The sequence below is a fragment of the Zeugodacus cucurbitae genome, chromosome 4, assembly GCF_028554725.1.
Source record: "Zeugodacus cucurbitae isolate PBARC_wt_2022May chromosome 4, idZeuCucr1.2, whole genome shotgun sequence".
In the NCBI taxonomy this organism is placed as follows: domain Eukaryota; kingdom Metazoa; phylum Arthropoda; class Insecta; order Diptera; family Tephritidae; genus Zeugodacus; species Zeugodacus cucurbitae.
In genome coordinates, this window is record NC_071669.1 from 45,032,737 (window position 1) to 45,056,316 (window position 23,580).

The 23,580-nt window shown below is 35.9% G+C and overlaps 1 protein-coding gene and 1 long non-coding RNA gene across 9 annotated transcripts in view; one reads left to right on the forward strand and one right to left on the reverse strand.

Moving 5' to 3' along the window:
- The window catches only part of LOC105221093 (NAD(+) hydrolase sarm1), a 156,943-nt gene extending 135,757 nt beyond the window's left edge, over positions 1 to 21,186 (forward strand). For 3 of the 8 annotated variants that reach the window (XM_011197772.3, XM_054228514.1, XM_011197777.3), the window contains 6 exons: positions 9,341 to 11,242; positions 11,317 to 11,496; positions 11,565 to 11,734; positions 14,011 to 14,204; positions 14,968 to 16,042; positions 20,679 to 21,186. In XM_011197772.3, coding sequence (XP_011196074.3) covers positions 9,341 to 11,242; positions 11,317 to 11,496; positions 11,565 to 11,734; positions 14,011 to 14,204; positions 14,968 to 16,042; positions 20,679 to 20,763 — 3,606 coding nt within the window. In that variant the 3' untranslated portion in view covers positions 20,764 to 21,186. Of the gene's footprint in view, positions 1 to 4,938; positions 5,162 to 7,657; positions 8,643 to 9,340; positions 11,243 to 11,316; positions 11,497 to 11,564; positions 11,735 to 14,010; positions 14,389 to 14,967; positions 16,043 to 19,871 lie in introns of those variants that run through there. The other 5 variants (XM_011197771.2, XM_054228516.1, XM_029046161.2 and 2 more) reach the window with 4 other exon arrangements.
- Positions 20,662 to 23,353, reverse strand: LOC128921320 (uncharacterized). Its single transcript, XR_008470772.1, has 2 exons — positions 23,187 to 23,353; positions 20,662 to 23,130 (listed from the first exon to the last, which is right to left on the reverse strand). It is a non-coding gene; the product is annotated as an uncharacterized LOC128921320 (long non-coding RNA).
- Positions 23,354 to 23,580: the final 227 nt, after the last annotated feature.

Here is a 23,580-nt window from a genome sequence, read left to right on the forward strand (position 1 = left end):
TATTTAGTTGTTCTAAAGTGGTTTGGTAGTGCACAACTCATGGCTAAATTGCTGCGTGGCTGTATTTACAACTTGATTTTTTATATACAAAGACAGCATGTTGCTCGCTAAGTGTCTGCTTACAACAACAACAAAGTATTGTTTAGCACAAGAAACCAGCAGTTGCTATTATTCCAAACGTGCGCGTCCACAATCCATACTCGGAAAGATAAAGGTAATTTACATTTGAAGTAATCATATATAGTATACCAATTTTATAAGTGAAGGAACGGTAATGAAAAAGAAAACATAAATCTGCACATTGCTCTTGCTCTATACTTTTTTATGCTTAAAGTGGAAAAATCCAATCCATAAATTCATTAAAAGTGAAATTTACTATTTAGAAGTATAAATTTTGTGAACTTGGGAGGTTTTGAAATTTTTTTCAGCAAGCAGCTGCGAACGCTCGTTACTCGACTCTTTGGCACGTGATTGCGATGCGAAGAGAATGACTTGCAAGACGATTTTCAGTTTTAGATTAAGATTCTCCATCACGGAGTCTTTTCGATACCCTCACCTGGGAACTATTTCCAGAAAGTTGAGATTCTAGCAATAAATATAGGCTATGTTACTCGGGGTGAATGTAGCTCTCCAATGGTGAAAGAATTTTTGAAATCGGCAGAGTAGCTTTTGAGTTTATTCATTACAAGATTAGATTAGATTATATATTGAGGATTGCACCGCGACCTAAGCTCTATTGTGCCATCTCCAGTTATCACAGCACTCCCTCCAACCATGTCACGTTAATAAACCTTTGAAATTTATTTCACAAAAGGTCCCCAAAAATATGTTACCTCCGGTAGTACTAGTTAAGATTTATCTTTCGTGGTGGGAGGAGAATTTATTACCGACAGTTTTGAGGTTATAGTGAGTATGAATTATATGGGAAAATTAAATCATTTCCTACAACACTGGACCAAGAGTAATGGAATCCCTTCGAGAAATGAAAATCTTAAGACTTTAATTCCGACTACTTAAAAGGGTTATATTCTTCAGTAAGTTACGACTAAAAATATTGAATTAATAATAATGGGCCTAATCATTGAATCCGCAGCGAATTCGATTTCGATACGATAAAGTTTTTCGATCGAAAATGTTCATGCAATCATTAATTCCGTCGATAAACTGCTTTACCACAAAGTGAGAACGTAAAACTGTTTTATCGACAAATGCGACAAAATTGAAAAAGTGTCTGTGCTTTTTGCTTTATTCAAAAAAAATTAAAACTGACATTTAGCTATTGAGAAATTTCTTCCATAAAAATATTTAATTATCCTGAGGCTCTTTGAGAAAATTCTTTCGCTATTTCGAGTGGCCAACTTTATACCGCTTTTAAACATTTTTAATTTATTTTTGTTAGTCCGTTTTTGTCTCTCGTCTCTAAAATACCCATTTAAAACATGATTTAGTCCGTCATCAGTAATTGTTTACATAAAAACTTCCAAATGTTTATTTCTTTTACATTTCCGCAACTCTTTCACCAACGGATAGATTTCAAGCAAAATTTTCGATTTTGCGGATTCAATGATTTCGTAATTTTTCGATCGAATCGAACCATTTTTCGTTCGAAACGGATTCAATGATTAGGCCCAATATTGAAAATACGTGCTTCAATGATTTTAAAAGTTTTATTAAATAAATATAATTTCTTGTCAGGAAAAATACTATCTACAGTTCAAAAGATGTGTGTAGTGAATCAAGATATTGTTGCCACGTGCTTTATCTACTCAACTAAGGGCATTACACTCCACTTGTGTCTAATAGCCTTTTCGCACAGGAGTTAATTAATCAATTATCCGCTCTTTGCTCGATTAAGGCTCTGATTTAGATCGATTTGCCATACAAAATAAAAATTATATTTTTCTACATTAAGTCTTAATTGAATGCAAATAGAGTTGGAACTGGTATACAACTTTGTGGGTTGTTGTCCACGCTGTAAATTTGGTTAAAATAGCAATCAGCAGATTAAAATTACCAACTTCTTATGAACAGCAAAAAAACTTATAACAATTGATGGTTAACTGAATGTCGGCTGTGTGAAAGCTAAAAACTAGTTTATTAATTATAATTTTAATGATTTAAATTTATTTGGCACTGTGAAAAAAAGATAAATTATTTTTTATTACGTGGAAAATCTAAAGGTTTCACACAAGTTGCCTACATTTCGGCGCAATGCAATAAACTCACTACGAATAAAACCAGCTAAATGCAGTTACGGTAAATATTATCTAATTATCAATCTGCTATGCAGTAAATTCCACAAAAATAATTACTGTCGCGTCTAACGCAACATAATACAAATTTTACGTGTGATACTTATATGACATATTCTGTACTATGATATAACCGTAAATATACGGGAATTATATAAATTGATAACAATTTCAAGTAATTCATTTGACATACATATGCAAAACTACCAACTACAATTCCCACTATAGATTCTCGAAAGAAGTGATTCAATTACATTAATCAATTTATATGATGGAATATACTAATAAAATTTAAAAAATAATTGTTAAATCTAAAAAAAAAACTAAAATTAGTAGTTTAGAAGTCAGTACACGATTTTTTTCACTTCTCTCCTTAATCCTTTGTCAACTCCCACTGCCATAAATAATATAAAAAATTCGCATATATCAACCTTAACATTTAGTGCTTCTATAATTCTTTGATTACCACGTTGATTAGCTTCAGAGAATTAATTGCGTCTATTAATATCTTATCTCTTTTATCACATAAAATAACAACAACAACAGACGGCCTAATTTAGTAACAAAACATAAATGGATTATGCAATATTGCGAACACTTTCAGGAGAAAGCAACTTAGCCTATGTATTTCTATGAGTTTTAGTTCAGTAAAAGCCTATTAGGAAAAATCCCATGTAGTTCTGAATCAGAAGTCATATGGTTATCTAAAAATGAGAAAATAAGTAAATCCAAGATGCTGAGCTATATACAAACATAGAACAGTTGATTAGGTTATAGTTTACAATTAAGGGGTTATATACAGTTAGGAGGTCGAAAAAGGGTATTTTTCAAGCATTTTTTCTAAGCAAACTATTTGGTTTATTGATTTGAAACTTGGCAGGTAAATTATGACAACCTTAAACTATATTCACATATTTTTTATTGCCAAAAATAATTATCGGGAACGTTGATATTGCCAATTTTGCAGAGGTCTGCAAAAAACAGGCCTCTTGCGGTGAGCACGATATCTCTGGACTGGATCATCTAAAATGCAAAAACCAATTAAATTTCATTAATATAATAAATAATCTAGTTATTGATCGAAAGAATTAGCAAAAAAAAAAAATGTTTAAGAAAATGGCGGCTACTTAAAGTAAAAGGTTCGATTTTCGACCAAAATTCGGGTCTTTAATTGTTTATAAAAATAAGAAATTTTCATCGGATGGGGAAATCCTTTATTGATTACTAAAAAATATAGTTAAGAAGCTTGTGTAAAAATTTCAGACCGATCGGTTCAGCCGTTTCTGAGAAATCTTGTTCACCGACTTTGAAAACAAAAAAAATCGATTTTTTGAAAATCCTAACTGTATATAATCCCTTAAATGTTAATAATAGCCCTAAATAAACTAGTAGCGAACTAGTTCGCATTCTAATCTGTATAATTCTGTATATAATCCCTTAAATGTTAATAATAGCCCTAAATAAACTAGTAGCGAACTAGTTCGCATTCTAATCTGTATAATTCTGTATATAATCCCTTAAATGTTAATAATAGCCCTAAATAAACTAGTAGCGAACTAGTTCGCATTGCACAAGCTTCTCTACCGGGTAATTTATAGTGAAATATTTTCAACGAAAATGTATAGTTCCATCATGACTTCCAGTCACGTGTAGCAAGTACTTAGTTCACTAATCTCACTCAAATTTTAGCATATTTTCTTAAAAATAAAATTTGAATTTCCTTGTCACCTTGGAAAAGCTTATTAACACGTCGTAAGCTAATTTGTTTGCCATATCATCCAGTGCTCAACGCAGCTACCCCCAAGGTAGCGTTTCTTTTAGGCAATTATGCGCGAAGAATCTATGTATATAAAAAATAAAAAACAAATTAGCTAAAAAACTTAGTTGCTAGCGGTTGGCGAAATGCCAAAGCAGCAGCCAGCGCACAGAAAAGCGCTCAAAGAAATATGAAAAATACGTTAATTCTTTATTGAATTGACATCATAACTTTTTATAGCGCGCGCATATTTTAATAAAATTGTAATTGTCGACATTTTTAATTACAAAACTTGTAAAAGCTGTCAATTAATTAATACTCAATACAACCGAAGATAGAGAAGTCAAACAAGAGCTTGCATTTGCTGAAGAATCTCACATATTTTAATAATAATTACATTAAAATATGCAAATATTTCACACAAACGAGATCACTACCCTTGCTAATAGCACTACAAATACACACTCCCACACAAATGTGCAGATCAGCCATGCAACCCTGTTCATTTACATGCCAAGTTCAAGTTTATTCATTTAAATACTCACACACATACAAGCGGTCAGCATGAGTAACGCACACACACATACACACGAGCGGGTGAAACTCCGTTACAACATTCATTCAAGTTCAAGTGAAATTGTTGGGTGGCTTCTTATTCCTGCCACCGTCGCTATTGAGGTGCGCTCAACACCGCGCCATTCACTCTCTTGTGGCCTGCTTGCCGCTCAACCGTTGAGAATTATTTAAATTTTTATATTCTTTTATCTCTCTTTAATCTCTTTTTTCAATTATTTATATTTATTTTTTCACATTTTTTGTCTTCTTCGGCTGTGCAAAATGATCGCCGATCGGCAAGATCAACACCTAACGGTATGATTCCCGCATGTCTTTCTCAATTCGACACTTTTAGTCTTTCGCTAACAGCTAAACGATCGAGTCGCTCGTTCTTGAGTAGTTTTCCGTGCGAATTTGGTTTCCGTCTGCGTTGCGGCCACCGTCGGTTGAGCGCGCGCTAAACGAGAATACGAATATACGAAACGGCCATAAAGTACTCGCTCGGTCGCTCGCTGACTCGCGCATAAACGCGTATGCGTGTGTGTAAAATTCAATTTCATCGTTCTTCTTCTTATATTTTATATAAATCTAAATATATGTATGTTCGACAAATGGTTTTGAATACTTCCGAATTTTATTTATTTATATGCCAAGTCAAAGTGAAATGCACAAACAAGGGTCGAACATGTGTGTGCATGTGTGTGTGAGAAAAATAGATTTGACCTTCGCTGACAACGTTTGCCCATGATCACACAAGTGAAGCGTCCTACGGAAAGCTGATTAGCGCGCGTGAATAATGAAAGGATGTTGAGGAAAAAATAAATTTAAATAAATATCATTACATTTGATTTGATGCGGGAAATATGATAATATTCGAAACCCATTAGTTTTTCAGTTTCTTTATTTTTTCTTTAAAATATCATAAATTGGCCAGGGAAAGACATATCTCGCGCGAAATCGTTTTCAATTAAACTAAATTTTCTATGAAAAGTCAATTCTAAAAAGTTTTCCGTTAGGTATACAACAAGACATTCCTTTTCTATTCAAAAAACTTAACGAATGTTTTTGTCTTCAGCAAAATTACTTTTAAGAGTAAATTCTTGTTGATAACTAATTGTGTAATATCGTAAACTACAGATTTTCCAACTTTAAAAAACTTAACGAAAGTTTTTGCCTTCAGCTACCAGTTTTTAATAATTGTATCTTATCAGAAAGAACAGATTCTCCAAGTTCTAAACTTAACGAAACTTTGGCAAACCGAAAATATTGTATTTTATTTAATGAAAGTTGTGCTCATGTTAAGAACTTTTTAAATTTGACCCAGCAGTGTTAATTTTTAACCTTTAGATATCAAATATCTAACTGTAGTTTCTGACTGACAAAACTTTTCTCTAAACAGAGTTGTTCAGACTGATCTATTCAAAATTTTATTAGTTCTCTATGAAAACTCAAAAATTTCAGTTTTCGAAATTTAACGAAATATTTCAAAACTTAACGAAATTTAAAAACCACATAACGAAATTTAAAACGTGATCTGGTACCTATTAATTATTTAGAATGTGATAAATTTGTGTTTTTTTTTTTATTTTTGAAACTGAACGAATTATTTTTTACTAAATAAAGAAAATTGAATGGCATTAAAATCGAACGAAAGTGAAAATATTGTATTGCATGCAGTAATATCTACATTTATTTACAAAAAAATCACTCTTGGTATCTCTATTCACAATTGGTATTCAAATTGCAGTAATATTTCAAAATATTGGAACTTAACGAAAGTCCAAAAACTTAAGAAAACAAGTATTTATTACATTTGCTAGTAAAATAAATGCATACAAACGTTGTAAGGAAGTTTAATATCAGAATTGAAAACTTAACGAAACATTTCAAACTGAACGAATGCGATTACAACAGGAAATTTAATATATTTTAATTTATTTATAAACAATTTGCTTTAATTGTAACTACTGAACGGAATTTTGAAAGCTGGGTATAGTTTTCAAACTTAACGAAACAGTTTAAAATATTGACAGTGCTGTAAAATTGAAAATTTTAAATTTACTACAAAACTTCACGCGTTAAACATTTTAAAGTGATTTATAAAATAGTTAAAACAAATAAAATAATTATAATAAAAGCTTGTGGAAACTCTTTTAATATTTAAAATATATCAAAAAATATATAAAAAAAAGATTAAAAAAATATTTTTTGAAAAATAAAATAAAAAAATTAACAAACAACAGTTACAAATCTTGCACTACAACATAATGAAACGTTACACGTTCTCCGTTAATTATCCATACGTAAGCTGTCAAAAAAATATATGATTTTCTTCCTTTCAATTTCACGTCTTTTGTGTTGTTGTTTTTACACTTGTGCTCTAAATTGTGCTGAATATGTGAAAACTTTATTGTATATAAATAAAATACCATTATATCTGTATGTACTTCCCGAATACTTGAACGTGTTATGCTTTTTACACTGTTGTCAATACAAATCATTAACTTTTCACGTCGATATGTGTCGGTGGGTGTGTAGTGCACGCGTAGCTAATGGAAGTTTTGGAATTTTTTTTCTTTTTTTCTTGGGTCAGAAAATGCCAAAATAAAATAATTTGCGATTCAAACAGAGCACACACACACACACTGAGATCAGTATATATTATTCAAAAATATAAATAAATCGAAATTATATTTTTGCGCTACAACAACAATAAATAACGCTTGCATTGACGTACAAGTGCGGGCCGCAAACGTACCACCGAAATAACTGTATATATGTATATATCTAATATATTTATACAGAAGTCCACTTCATAAGCTAATAATTATTTTAGTTATATACAATACATACATACATACAAGACATACATATATTATATACAGACATACATGATTTGTGTTAAATGTTGTATTTTTTATAACGGAAAAAAAACGAATTGTGCGAAAATTTGTTTAGAATGTTTTTCGCAGCTGAAAGTCGCCCGCAGTTTACGTGCCACAGACAGAACGCTTGCACAGTGTGAGGCGTGTGGAATTTCGTAAATTGCGCAGGTGTTTTCACCCAATCAATTTGCAACTGTTTCATTATCTAGCAATTAACTGCAGCGAAAAAAAAATAAAAAAATTAATACAAATTAAACAAATATAAACTCAATAAAAAATACATCGAAAACAACAACAATATTACGAGCGTAGAATAAAAAAACACAAACACACAAAATAGGAAACCAACTCAGTGCCAAAAGTAGCAGTAACTACACGCGTGACACTCAGGAGAAGATGTCCCAACAACCACCTTGGCCCATACGCAAAGGCATTTACCGCTCGAGCGGCCAATCGGACTTCGTGCCCGCGCGTTCGCCCAGCCCCATCATCGAGATGCCGCTCTCGCCACCACCGATTGTCAACAGCAACGGCGGCACGCCCATCAACCGCTTCTCGCCCACCTGTCCGCTCTCGCCACCACCGCAGCCCATACAAGTGATCGTAGGTCCACCGGGGCCCGCCATCGCCACAATCAACGACAATGTGGCCACAACGAAGTCTGCAGCACTGTCCGCCGCCGCCGCAGGTGCAATGAAATCACATGCCCAATCAGCAATGGCGTCCACACAATCTGCCTCATCATCGTCGCAAAAATCATCCGCAGCGTCGGCTTCTTCCTCGTCGTCATCGTCGTCTTCTGCTGCGCGTATGTCCGCCACATCGTCATCTTCTTCATCGTCGTCGTCGTCGTCCTCAGCCGCCGCGGCCGCTTCTCGTTCTGTACGTAAAAACTCTTGTCCACCCTTTCAGCATTTTAGCTCGCCACAAATCGCCTCACTGCCGCCACTGCCACCACACGCCCACACACAAACACATCAGCAGCTGCAACAATCGTCACCACAAACATCTATGAATAACAACAGCAACAACACTACAGCCGCCACCCACACAAACACACAACACCTGAATCACAACAATAGCAGCAACATTTCCGGTACATACTCGAGCAATCCGAACCTGAGTAGCGCTGCAACAGGTGGCAATGCCATGAAGAATGTTCGCGAAATACCCATCGAGGTCGAACAGAACAAGGTACACAAACATCGACTGAGTTGCAAACTCATCACTTTGTCGTCGACGAGATTTATTTTTAATCAGAAGTGAATTTTTCTAAATATCAAGTTCATTTAGATATTCTCATCATCGCGTACCGTTATTTTTTTAAACTCGTGAGTTCAAATCTCGGCCATCGTAAATTTATTTCTTTCCAAACATGATCGCTTTCTGTATCTTTTTATATCGAAATAAGAATTAGGATTATATGAAGACTCTATTTTTCAAGTTTATTGACTTTCCTCATATGTTTTCATCGAATACATTTATATTGTTTCTCAGGGACTCCCCGAAAAGGTTCCTGAAAACTTTTTATATCTCGGACTTTACGCTCTCTAGCAAAATTTGAGAGAGCGACCAAATTTATACAAAGATACCGGGAAAATACTTTATTTATCATAACTGTTTTCACTATTTATAAGCTTCTCCTAATATTGATCGATCTCGTCAGCATGAAGAACTTAATTCTTTGAGCTTTGCCGCCAAAATGTCTATATTTCCTAAACTACTTGTACATATATTAAGTAATGTCTATGTTGTGCCTCAAGTGTTATCTTTATGTACCTCAGCCCTACCTGCTACAAGCTATCAACAGTTTTAGCTTCACACAACTCTATGATCTATGTTCACCCTATCCAATAAGCTCTAATTAATCTTTATCTTTCCCAAAATTTCAGGAAGCCCTCTCGCTACGCACTGGCGATATAACTCAACAGGCTAGCAACAATGTGGCCGCCGCCAGTATTAAAGTGCAAAGTGACACCTTCTCCGCGGACAAGAAAGCCATCTCACAATCCCAACAATCACAGACGATGACCTCGAACGGCATCATTAGTCAGGAGAAGCATATGTCGTCCGCCTCGCAAGCCAATTACACAATGACCCACAAGGGTGTCTCCAGTTCGGGCAGCAGCATGATCTCGTCCTCCTCACAAATGTCCGCCACCAATGGCGCGCTCATCAAGTTGCACGACCTGAAGTTAGACGATCTGAAGGCGCTGACATCCGGCAGCGGACAGCGTGAGATCGAACAAGCCATCGCTAAATATTCCCACGTATTGACTTCATTCGTAAACACATTGGAGGACTCGAAAGCGGCGCAGGAGAAATCGATGTATTTGGAGAAAATTAATGAGGTTATGCAGCGCGCTTGGGCTGTGCCCACACACGGTCATGAGCTCGGCTATAGTTTGTGCAACTCACTGCGCAATAGTGGTGGTTTAGATTTGCTCATGAAGAATTGTGTGCAGGGTGACATGAAAATCAAGTTCTCGTCGGCCAAATTATTGGAGCAATGTCTAACCACAGAGAATCGTACACATGTCGTGGACAATGGTCTCGACAGAGTGGTGAATGTGGCCTGTATGTGCACAAAGGAACCGAACACAGAGCACTCGCGTGTGGGTACCGGCATACTGGAGCATCTATTCAAACACTCGGAGGGTACGTGCTCGGATGTCATTAAATTGGGTGGTCTCGATGCTGTGCTCTTCGAATGTCGTACAAATGATGTGGAGACTTTACGTCATTGCGCTAGTGCCTTAGCCAATCTGTCACTGTATGGTGGTGCTGAAAATCAAGAAGCTATGATCTTTCGCAAAGTACCCATGTGGCTATTCCCGCTGGCTTTCCATGACGATGACAATATCAAATACTACGCCTGTCTTGCAATTGCCGTATTAGTGGCGAACAAAGAGATCGAAGCTGAAGTGTTGAAATCAGGTTGCCTCGATTTGGTGGAACCCTTCGTCACCACACATGATCCCTCCGAATTCGCGCGCTCCAATTTAGCGCATGCCCATGGACAAAGCAAACATTGGTTGGAACGTTTAGTGCCAGTGTTGAGTTCGAATCGTGAGGAGGCACGCAATCTCGCGGCCTTCCATTTCTGCATGGAGGCGGGAATTAAACGTGAACAGGGCAATACCGAAATCTTTCGCGATATTGGCGCGATCGAAGCACTCAAGACTGTAGCGAGTTGCCCGAATGCGATCGCATCTAAATTCGCCGCGCAAGCGTTACGTCTCATCGGCGAAACCGTGCCACACAAACTCTCACAACAAGTACCGTTGTGGTCGGTCGAAGACGTACAAGAATGGGTGAAACAAATAAATTTCGGTCAATTTGTGAAACAATTCGAGGAGTCACAAGTTGATGGTGATCTCCTGCTGAAGTTGAATGAGGAAAATCTGCGCGATGATATTGGCATCTCGAATGGCATACTGCTGAAGCGTTTCGAACGCGAGCTGCAAATTCTCAAACGTATGGCCGACTACTCATCGAAGGATGCGCCGAAGATGCATCAATTCTTGGCCGAAATCGGTTCGGAATACTGCACCTACACATATGCAATGCTGAATGCTGGCATCGATCGCAATTCGTTGCCACAGCTGAATGAGGATATGCTCATAGCGGAGTGTGGCATCAAGAACTCCATACATCGACTGCGCATACTGAACGCTGTAAAAAACCTGGAAAACTCATTACCCAGCTCGTCAGAGGAGAATATGGCGAAGACGTTGGATGTCTTTGTCAGCTATCGGCGTTCGAATGGCTCGCAGTTGGCCAGTTTATTGAAGGTAAGTCTTCAGAGTTACTAATGGTTTGAAAGTGCACAGCTCATGCTCATCTCTCTACTCGTCTCATTCGCCAGGTTCACTTGCAGTTGCGCGGTTTCTCGGTGTTCATTGATGTTGAGCGCTTGGAAGCGGGCAAATTCGATAATGGACTGCTAAACAGTATTCGTCAGGCGAAAAATTTCGTTTTAGTATTAACACCAAATGCGTTGCAACGCTGCGTGGATGACGACGATGGCAAAGATTGGGTGCATCGCGTAAGTACTCACGGTCTATTTATAATTAGTACCGTAATTATTTTATGTTCTAATTTTTTAATTTGCAGGAAATCGTCGCCGCGTTGAAAGCAAATTGTAATATTATTCCTATAATTGATCAACAATTTATGTGGCCAGAGACCGATCGTTTGCCAGAAGATATGCGCAGTGTTTGCCATTTCAACGGTGTCACGTGGATACATGATTACCAGGACGCCTGCATCGATAAACTAGAGAGGTAAGTTGTCATGCATTCTGCGAAATGTGTATTAAATTTATAGCTTCGTGGGAGTGTTGAAAGGTTCGCGGAATGAAGTGAGTGAAATTGTTAGGGCGGGATTCATTCTTATTAAATATCATTAGCTTTATTACTACCATAAACCCTGGCTTCAATTAACAAATTGATTAAATTTAAGAATTTTTTAAATATACCTCGCTATGCTTGTAGAAATCCTGAACTATGGTGTATATTACATGAAGTGTGGTGAGTACACACAAAACCTAAAAAAGGCGTATGCCATAGATAGTTATGAAAGGCATTACGGAAACTTTTACTGGAGAGAAAACGTGCTAAGGCACAAGAAGAATATTAGAATTATTATGAACTTATCAAGTCAACAGATCTTGAGATTGTTAAATTATTTTCTAGATAAACTGCAGGATTTCTAGATTTCTTCTAACACTTCAAATATTAGCTGATAAAGCAGTTTCTAGATGAAATCAGTAGAGATGGATGGGATTGTGGAAACTTTCTTTCAATTAGGAACCCGAATTTCGACTTCTAGCCGGCTGTTATCTACTGTTTGAGATATAACACTAAACGGCAAAATCAATTTTTTTTCTGAGTATTAAACCAAACTATTTTTTCCGACACAGAGTTTCACATTGAGTCTCTTAATTTAATGATGTATTATTATTTTCGGCTAAGCTTACATGACAGGTGCTATAAGTCGAGTATTTTTCAATATACGTTTTTTTTTATTATTTTCGAAGACATAGGTTTTCAGCCCGGTAGATCGTAGAACTCAATTACATTCGATCTCAATGGCTATATTTCTGATGAGAAATTTGGATTCATAAAGTAAAAGGCTTATAAGCATATAGATAGGGTTCGGTCGATAATCCATCGAAGGAGGGCAGTTTTTTGTAAATTTAAGGTTTTTTTCACTTAGGACAGCCTCACCGTACGTATCCGAAAGCATTCGATGAGCCTCAGCCGCACTTTTGTTGGAATTAAAAAAGAAAAGCAAAATTTCCCGCAAATGTCGAGAATTCGGCTCAAAAAGTGGCATTTACAAGACAAAGTTGAGAATAAGATTGGGATGCAAACAGATCTCTACAAATATTTTGTTGGGTTCTCTACAAATATTTTGTTGGGTTAATGTTGACACAAATATCCAAGATCGATATAAAACGATTTAATCGATTTAATCGACCAGTGCTTGACCCTAGAGACATCTATTAGAAAACAGCGGAAGCAAAGTTGTAGACCTAATATATATCTTTTATATTATTTAAATCCACATCAAATCGAGTCAATAAGTGACATAGGTACTAAAATATCGAAAAAATAAAAATATTTTAGAAATACTGTTATTCATTCCGCTTGCTTTGGACCTCTCTTCTCGCACATATCTACATTAGTTTATTAAAATTTCAACAAATATGGCTGCACTGAGTAGAGTTTCATAATAGTTATTTATATTTATTTACAAAATATTATTAAATAGCAAAATTTGCTTGCAATGAGAACTTTAGACAGAGAAATTTGCAAACAAAAAATTTGCCAATTATTCAATATTTCCTCTACAAATACAACTATTTTTTCTACAAATTTTCTTGTGATCATTTTAACGCCACGCCAGATGGATATCATTATAAGTTTCCAAAAAAGCGGATAAATGCACTTGTGACTGTAAATGATCACCGGCTTTTGCCCGAAAGGTATACATACATATGTACATATTTCAAGTCTATATTTTTTCTTATGCTTTCGCAAAATTTTCTTACGCAACATCATACATTTCGCAGAGTGGCGAAGAGTTTGCGACTCATTATTGCACTTTCATTGCTATAAAAAACGACTATAATTCCTATATATATACATATATGATATCTATAATTCAATTCACTATAATTCAAGTTAAATTCGCGTTAAAGAATTGACGAAAGTCCAAAAATTTTCAATGATTTCAATGCATGCTATATTAACTAAGGAATATTGGACCCACAACTGAATTTTCGGAGATTTTCTGTTTACTATAATTTTCTAAACTACTCTACCAAGGCATCTGAGTGACGTACACACATACAAACATAAGCATACTCACAAATCTCACTTGCTATCTAAATTTGGATTTTTTTATTTTATTACTTTTTAATTTAAATTTTTTCTTTGAATCACTTTAACCACAATTATTGCACCGAAAAAAAATATTTAGTTTTCTATTGCATTGCCAACTTTACTAAAAAATATTTTCTCATTTTCTTTTCCTCTCCCCCAACACACGACAGATTCATGCGTGGGGAGAAGAATTTGGACCGCCTTGTGGGCATACCCAGCACACCGGGCTCGGCGACCTACCAAAGAATGCACAGCAATGAATCCGACTATCAGCAGAGTGTGGGCGGCGGCAGCGTCGGTGGCGGTGGCAGTGGCGTTGTATGTTGCAGCGGTGCCGGTGGTGCGGCGAATAGCAGCGGACAAGGTGGGGCACAACAAAATACGACAACTACAAATACAACAAATACGAATACATAGAACGGGGCGATCCAGCGTTGAAAAGCCGAAAGGATAAGCAAAAAAAAAGCGAAAGCTGAGCAAATGTGAATCGCCTGGATTGCCCCGCAATATGCAAATCAAAACATACATACATACATACATACATATATGTATGTATAAATATATGATTATGACGAGAAAATGTTTGAGAATTGAGTATGAGGAAAACAAAAGCAATTATCATGAAAATATGATCTGCAAAAAAAGTTTGTTGAATGACTATGATCATAGTGATTATGCGAACGCAAACTCTTCGAATATATACAAGCCTCTATATATACATATATATACAAACATTATATTTATTAGTAGTTATTAAATTTAGACTAGCAATTAGTGACGAAACAAGCAAAACAAAAAAAAAAACAAATATTCCCCACAAAAAATCCGCAAAACCACAATCCTTTTTTCCTAACTCTCGAACTCTATCACTTACTATTTGATATTTTCCAACATATTTAGTTACTTATATACGCGTAAATAGTTATAAACGAAAACAATTTTCAAAATTTCGCGCGCGTACAAATCTCAACTTCAAGCGTAGGCTAGTTTTTTTTAAGACGTAACCCGTTAACTTAGCTATTTATGTTTGTACTTACGTACGTACTTCTACAAAATCTGAAAACTCTAAATGCAAAATGCAAATTTTAATGAACGTTCATATCTAATTAATACTAATCACCAACTAGCAGCTAATCACCAGGCAAATAGATACCGGCAATCTCCCTCACCGGCCAGACAACGGATCGGCGGCAGCTGTGGACCACTCGGCAGCAACGGTCAACTGAGCATGTTCGGGCGTGGTTCGAAGCGCAACTTAATGACACCGTACCGCACCCAACAGACGATCGCACAGCCGAAAGCGCTGCTCATGGGCGGCTCTATGCAAAATATGTCGCCGGCCGGCTATCGGCCGCCACGACGTAGTTCGGCCAGCGGTATTAACAATGGCAATAGCAATGCCGCGGCGACAGGTGGTGCATCTAACTATCGCAGTCATAGCGTCAATGAGCTGCTGGACACCACCGACGGTTTGGGCTCCAACGATCGCATTGCCGATATGGCAGCACGCGTTACAGCCGGCAGCACAGCGTTGACCAACGCCAGTTCGACAAGCACACTACAGCCGGGTAACGATTACTCGTCGTCAGTCGGTTCGTTATCCGAGTTTCCCGGTGACGCGCCGGTCGCCAGACGTGAGAAGAGCGCAAATATACCACCGAATGCGCAACATCGTAAATCGCGTTCGCTGGATCATTTTCTCGATGAGAAAACGTTGGCGTTGGTCGTGGCGAAACCACAGCCGGCGCCCATGGAAGGTACACAGAGTATGCAGAATCTTGCCACACCCCCAACGCCCGATCTCAATCGTGGCACACGCACACAACCGTTGGCGCAACGCGCGGGCGATAGCGTGTCCTCCTCCAGCGCGGCCACCACGCCCGAACCCGCCGATGTTGGCCTACGTAAACCGCATGGCGGCATGCTGCCGGTGACGCGTCGCAGTCCGGAGGGTGTCAGCTCGACGGAGGATACACAATCGTTGCGCAGCAGCAATACATCGTGCGGCAGCATGTTTAGATCGCAGGTTCGCGCGTCGGCGCATACGCATCGCGGTAGTCAGAATAGTGGCAAAACGTCGACGTCATCGCTGAGTAGCAATGCGGCAGGAAATACGCACAACAACAACAACAACAACAACAATGCAAACAATAAAACCATTCTGAATCGAACAATAAAAAAAGTTCGTTCGCTGATGAAAAAGTAAGCATCACACACACCTACACTCTCACACACAATTAAATATACACTCCAATAAACACTTAACTCGTACTATACTCGTTCGTATCAGAGTGAAATTTGCGATCTCAATCAAAATCAAAATCGAAATGTTTGCGCCAATCAGTTCACACACACAATGTACATACATACATAAATACATATGTAATATGTCGAAACCGTTATAAAAACAGTCGTATGCATTCGTGTGTCACCAATCAGCAGTTAACTTGTATCGCTCACTGTCTCTCTCACTCTCTCTCCCGCCCGCCCGCTTTCTCCTTACTCTGTCTTCATAAAATGCATTTCAAACTCTAACTATTTCTCATTTGTGTCTTGTGATTGCCATAAACACCATAAACATCTCGCTGTGCTTACATTCTATGTGTTATCCATAACCCACACACTCTCTCATACATTTCTTAGTTCATGTTTTTTTAGTTATATTGTTTAAGTTGTAAGTAATAATAATATGGCGCTTGTCACCCTGCGAGTGTTATACCGCGCTTAGATTTTAGACCTGATAGCCTTAATTCCCGCTGCTTCAATACAACCCTGCAATTGCATAGCTCAGTTTGAGTTGAGAGAACCTCTCCTGAACAAAAAAAAATTTAGTTGGGATTCCCTTTAGAAAGCTCTGCAAATACTCCAACCAACCTTTCTTAAAAGTTCGAGTCAGCGCTAGGGTTTAGCAAATAGAGGTTTAGATCTCTTAATAATTTTGAATATGTTAATACTACTTTGTAAATTCTAGCTACTAAAATATTTTTAAATTGATATAAGTATCTATCTCTAGTATCAAACCTCGTATTTCTTCCATTACTAGTTTAATTAGATATTCAGTTCTTAGATACAAAGATAGTTTATAGCCACTTCCAAATAAATAGAAATATTCGACAGACCCGGGCTTTCTAAAACCGGCAGATCACAAGTGCTCACAGCAGAGGTTCGGCTTTCCAGAAAAAGCTCCTAATTTTTAGAACCTTATTTTAGAAATTTGCTAATATAATTTCAGTGGTTCTTACCATTTTGAGAATAATTTAAGCAAGATTTTATTATTCGGCCTTATTTCGAAGCCTCAACTTATTTCGCGATAAAATCGACATTTTTTCTGAGGATTGGATCAAATTATTTTTTTCCAGGAGATTGAGTCAGAAGTAAAAAATTGTATTTACCGGTTTTCGAAATTAGCCTCCAAAATCTAAATATTTGGATTCGAAGTTTGAAAAAAGGACTTAAAAAAAAAAAGATTATTAATTACCGGGTATAGCTACTAAGAAATAAGAAATATGGATATAATCTATATTTTCCTATTAATTCAATAAAATAAAATAATTTGGCTCAAGTGTATGCGACAGATGCTTTGGAGGGTCAAAGTTTGATCTTCGAAAGAAGTAAAAAAATGCATTTACCATTAAGCTATAAAGAAAATTTAGATTATATCCTTATCTAGGGGTAATTAGAAGCTATATCCTGCGATGAATATTAATTTTAAGAAAGCTTTATTCGAGCTTCGAAACCAAATATTTTGGTTTTAAAATTATTACTCAATCTCCAGAAAAAAATTAGTTTGGTCCAATACCCAGCCGAGTGTTGTACAGTGTAATAGATTAAGTCTACTTCCGTCTCACAAATTTTGAAACACTTCGTTGCAAGAAAGAGATAGAAGATCTTGTAATTATTATAATTTCAACACAATTTCAATCCATTAACATTTAAAATTCCACTCACTTTATACTCCAATAAAACTAAACACTCACATTACTGCCGCTAATATCTTGCTAAGGTGTTTTATAAATTTTATATTCAACTTTCTTTATAAAGCATATTGAAAGTAAGAATTGTAGCCTCACCTTTGTGCTATAAATATAACGAGCAATTTATTGAAAAAAGTTCTTTGCCAAAAAATAATTTTATGATATTAAATTTTCTTACTAATTTTTATTACTAACAATGAAGTGAAGTATGGTAGCATATAATAGAACGTTTATGATAAAAAAAATCAACTTCAAAATAAAGAACAGCTGGTGTGACGTCAGTCTAGCAGCAGAACTTGACATTTGCGCTGAGCAACAACTGACTTTAACGCTGTCAAGACAAACTCACTGTATTCTCTCAAACAAGAAAGAGAGAGTGACTGAGAGAGTACTCCAATTTTTTTTATTAGTTGTTGGTGTTTTTTTAAATACGAGCATGCAAAACAATTGCTTGTATGACAGCTTGTGTGCGAAATCATGACACTTGATACAAACATACAAAAAAATTTGATAACGCGAGCGACTGGAAGCCAAACTAACCGAGAAAGAATCTATTTGCCTTGTGATTAGTAGGGTGGTTCGTATTAACATTATGAATACTGAATTTTTTTATTTACGCGCTTAAGAAACTAGCTTAACTAAAACTATTAATTAGAATATTAAAAAATTTAAAAAATATGACAACAACAAAGCACGCGTACTAGGATAGTTAAAAAGAAATTAAAATAGTGAAAAACATAATGTCCCGTTTTTTCTCACTGTCCGTTATTTTTACTTTTTTATTCCCTAATTTTTTTTTTTGTTGTAAATATAAATGCCGTCCGTTTGTCGAGAATAAAATATTTGCATAAATTCAATGAATTTGCTGCTAACAATACAAAAAACAAAAAAAAAATAAAAAACATAAACCAATATAGGCCTTAAGTTAAATAATAAATATTATTATTAAAATATAATATTAAAGCAAAACCACGAATATATTATTTTAACAAAAGTTTATTACAAACATAAATATGAAATGAAAAAAAAACGCAAAAAAATAATATTTTACATTAAAAGTTAACTCTGTAAGTGATATTTTTTTCTATAAACTTTTAATTAACATATGCTGTATATTGTTTTTAAATTTAAACGTACATTAAAAATGTCTATAATAATATTGTTTTTAAAAAGAATATAACCAACAAATTTACTGCAAAATACACATTGGCCTTAAGAGAAAATAAAACAGAAAATACAAAAAAAAAAAACAAAAACTTGGATTTATTAAAAAATAAATAATATATACACATATAAAATATTGTGTTAAAATATTAGCGTTTTTAGAAAAAAGTATAGAAATTATATTACAGGGTTGAATCAACTAGGATTCCCGTTAGCGTCAGTTAGCAAGCAGTTTACTCATTGTTTATTCTAGATGTGTTTTCAATATTTTTTTTTTATAAAATATCACTAGTTTTAATATTTTTTAATTAGCAAAAACATATTTTTCTTGAAAGGTTACACATTTTATTTGAGATTAATAATTAATATGTTTTTCTAATTAAAAGGTCACGGACTTTTGCCTCCTATTATTGCACTTTTTTTGTATCAAATATTTTTTTTTCTATATCTGTTCGATTTTAGCATTTATTTTTTTCCAAAACTTCATCAAAATTTCATGAAAAGTATATTTTTTATTGATATCAGTTTTCTGTCTATATCTCACATATGTTATGTACTTCACTTGAACGTTTGCTTAAAAAAAATACATATATTTATTTAATGTGTTTGTTATCCCGTTTTAACTGCTTACGCTTAATGTTTTGTATTTAAATATGTATGTTTGTGCACTAAAATTGTACGCTTGTGTTCAGCACTTGATTATTTCGGCAAATGCAAATTTGCGCAATTTCCCGCATTTTAGCTTATTTAAATCCAACTAATTCATTTGCAACTTTATTTAACTCACGATTGTTTTTGTTTTTGTATGTGTTCCGAAAAACAAATTTTCTTTTTCTAAAATTTTTCACTTTTTGTATTTGTTATTTTTCAAATTTTTGTTTATTTTTTCGTAGACCATAAAAGAGCATCAATTACTTGTTGCGCCTTTTGCCTGAAACCGTCGTCGTGCACGCCCATTTCAACGTGTCTGTCTCCTCCAATGCAACTGCATCCCAATGTCACCTAACTTGGATAATCATTACTCGAGCACTTTGTGATGTGTCCGTTAACGCCCGTGTGCATATACATACATACATACAATAAATAAGCGCTAATTATGAAAATAAAAAACATCGGCAAAAATTTAACAAATTCGTTTTGTAAACGAAACACCAAAAAAATGGAGTGAATGAAATGGATCAAAATGGCGCTTTATCACAACAACAGTAACCCGGCCCAACTAACCAATTGTTGTTATTGGTTGTCATAATCAACATTCAAACTGTCTATTGTAAATTATAAATTCATGTTTGAACGTGTACTGCGTTTTTGTTGTATTCGTTTAATTAGCCGTAATCAAAAACAATTAACTCTTAAGCACACTGTCAACTTTTAACTATTTATTATTTAATGTCACTTTTTCAAAAAAAAAAACAAAAACATAACAAACACAAAACTAACATAGTGTTAGTGCATAAGTGTAAATTTTACGAAAATTAAAACATAAATCGCTACTAAATTTTCCACCTTGTTTTAAATTATTTATTGATTGTAAAATATTATAATTTCACACTCTCTGTCTCTTCTAAATCATTTTACACTTGCATTTTCTCTGAGCTTATCCGTGCGTCATATACAGGCGCCAATGTCTTTCACACATCAAAACAAAATGCTGTAAATTAATTATATTATATTTATTCTATACTTATACGCGCATTTAGTAACGACTTAGATGACGACGAAATACGTGATTTAATATTAGCAAAAACAACAACACCTTCCTCCAGCAGAATTATAATTTGGTAGTATATGAAATACGACCGATGCATATAAAAGCAGTTGACCGAGTATTTGAATTTTGGAATAGACGTTTCCAAATTATTTTTGAGCAGCGTCGTGGAGCATGCGGCTTTTGTTACTTTTGTCTCGCATACAAAAGTAATTTCGAAGTACTCAAGCTCCTCAAGTGCATAGCTTTAAATAGCTCAACGAGAGTTACGCCTCATAGCGCGAGTAAGCAGGATAAGAGTTAGCTGTACATTTAACAAAATTATGTCTAACGAAAACACCCTAATCTAATTTACTAACGAAAATTGTTTACACTATTTTAAAATTGTAATTGTTAAGAATTTTCGTACAACGCTTTGTAGAAAAGGAAATTTATAAATTCAATTTTACAAAGCACACAACGAATCGAAATAAATGTTGGAAGTATTATACTTATATGTACATTTCACAGACTTGGTTGATTTAAACGCTTATCTGCACGTAAGTATGTAATATGATTCGTATTCAGTTTTACTATCAGACACTACCAAATCTCACTAAGTGCTAATAACAAGCAAAAATTTTGTTTCAAATACTATTGACGCAGTAAGTATTTTTATGCATGCTTCAAAAGCAAGACACGTTTAAATTTTTTTTGAAATCATTTTAATATTACGCGGAGAATCGATGAGCAACTACAAGCATAAACAGTGTCAGCATGTAGCCCATGTTCTTTATATATATATATATATATATAGCACGCCACTCATTCCTCCTTTTTGCTTTTTGGCGCCAACTGGAAACACCAAGTGAAGCCAGGTCACTTTGCACTTGGTCTTTCCACCGGAGTGGAGGTCGTCCTCTTCCGCGACTTCCTCTAGCGGGTACTGCATCGAATACTTTCAGAGCTGGAGTGTTTTCTTCCATCCGTACAACATGACCTAGCCAGCGTAGCCGCTGTCTTTTTATTCGCTGAACTATGTCAATGTCGTCGTATAAATCGTACAGCTCACCGTTCCATCGTCTGCGGTATTCGCCATTGCCAATGTTTAGAGGACCATAAATCTTGCGCAAAACCTTTCTCTCGAAAACCCCAAGAGTCGTCTCATCGGATGTTGTCATCGTCCACGCTTCAGCGCCATACATCAGGACGGGAATAATGAGCGACTTATAGAGTTTGATTTTGGTTCGTCAAGAGAGGACTTTACTTTTCAATTGCCTACTCAGTCCAAAGTAGCACCTGTTGGCAAGAGTGATTCTGCGTTGGATTTCAAGGCTGACATTGTTGGTGTTGTTAATGCTGGTTCCCAGATAAACGAAATTATCTACAACTTCAAAGTTATGACTGTCAACAGTGACGTGGGAACCAAGACGCGAGTGCGCTGACTGTGTGTTTGATGACAGGAGATATTTCGTCTTGTCCTCATTCACCACCAGACCCATACGCTTCGCTTCTTTATCTAGTCTGGAAAACGCAGAACAAACGGCGCGGTTGTTGCTTCCGACGATATCAATATCATCGGCATACGCCAGGAGCTGTACACTCTTGTAGAAGATTGTACCCTCTCTATTTAGTTCTGCAGCTCGTATTATTTTTTCCAGCAATAGATTGAAGAAGTCGCACGATAGTGAGTAACCCTGTCTGAAGCCTCGTTTGGTATCGAACGGCTCGGAGAGGTCCTTCCCGATCCTGACGGAGCTTTTGGTGTTGCTCAACGTCAGCTTACATAGCCGTATTAGTTTTGCAGGGATACCAAATTCAGACATCGCGGCATAAAGGCAGCTCCTTTTCGTGCTATCGAAGGCAGCTTTAAAATCGATAAAAAGATGGTGAGTATCGATTCTTCTCTCTCGGGTCTTATCCAAGATTTGGCGCATGGTGAATATCTAGTCCATTGTGGATTTTCCAGGTCTAAAGCCACACTGATAAGGTCCAATCAGTTCGTTGACGGTGGGCTTTAGTCTTTCACACAATACGCTCGACGAAACCTTATATGCGATATTGAGGAGACTTATACCACGGTAGTTGGCGCAGATTGTGGGGTCTCCCTTCTTATGGATTGGGCAGAGCACACTAAGATTCCAATCGTCAGGCATGCTTTCTTCCGACCATATTCTACAAAGAAGCTGATGCATGACCTTATTAGTTCTTCGCCGCCGTATTTGAATAGCTCGGCCGGTAATCCATCGGCCCCCGCCGCTTTGTTGTTCTTCAAGCGGGTAATTGCTATTCGAATTTCTTCATGGTCGGGTAATGGAACATCTATTCCATCGTCATCGATTGGGGAATCGGGTTCGCCATCTCCTGGTGTTGTACTTTCACTGACATTGAGCAGGACGGAGAAGTGTTCCCTCCATATTCCCAGTGTGCTCTGGACATCCGTTACTAGATTACCTTCTCGGTCCCTACATGATAAGCACTTAATAAACCAATATATCGTAGCACTTAATAAACCAATTACCAAATTAGGAGGCACTATGAATTGAATTTCTTTAGTTTTCATTAATTTATATTTATCTACAATTTAATGTTCCAATCACTTTGAATATATTAAAAAATAACAGCCGGATATCACTTTAAATTTATTTTATTTTGGATCAGCTGATTTCGAAAGCGTCATGTCTTATAGCAGTTGGCAACTCAAACCTTAAGGCAATTGCGTTGCCAACTATTATTCTTGTAAAAGCAACCAAACGTTTTACAAAATATATGCTGTATAAAAATCTCAGCACAAAATATATTAATATTTCTCATTTATAAACAAAAAGATTATATTACATTTGTCGCGACTTGTTATATTTTTCGACTATGCAATATTTTACAAATAAATTGAGAGATTTAAAGCTAATAAATTC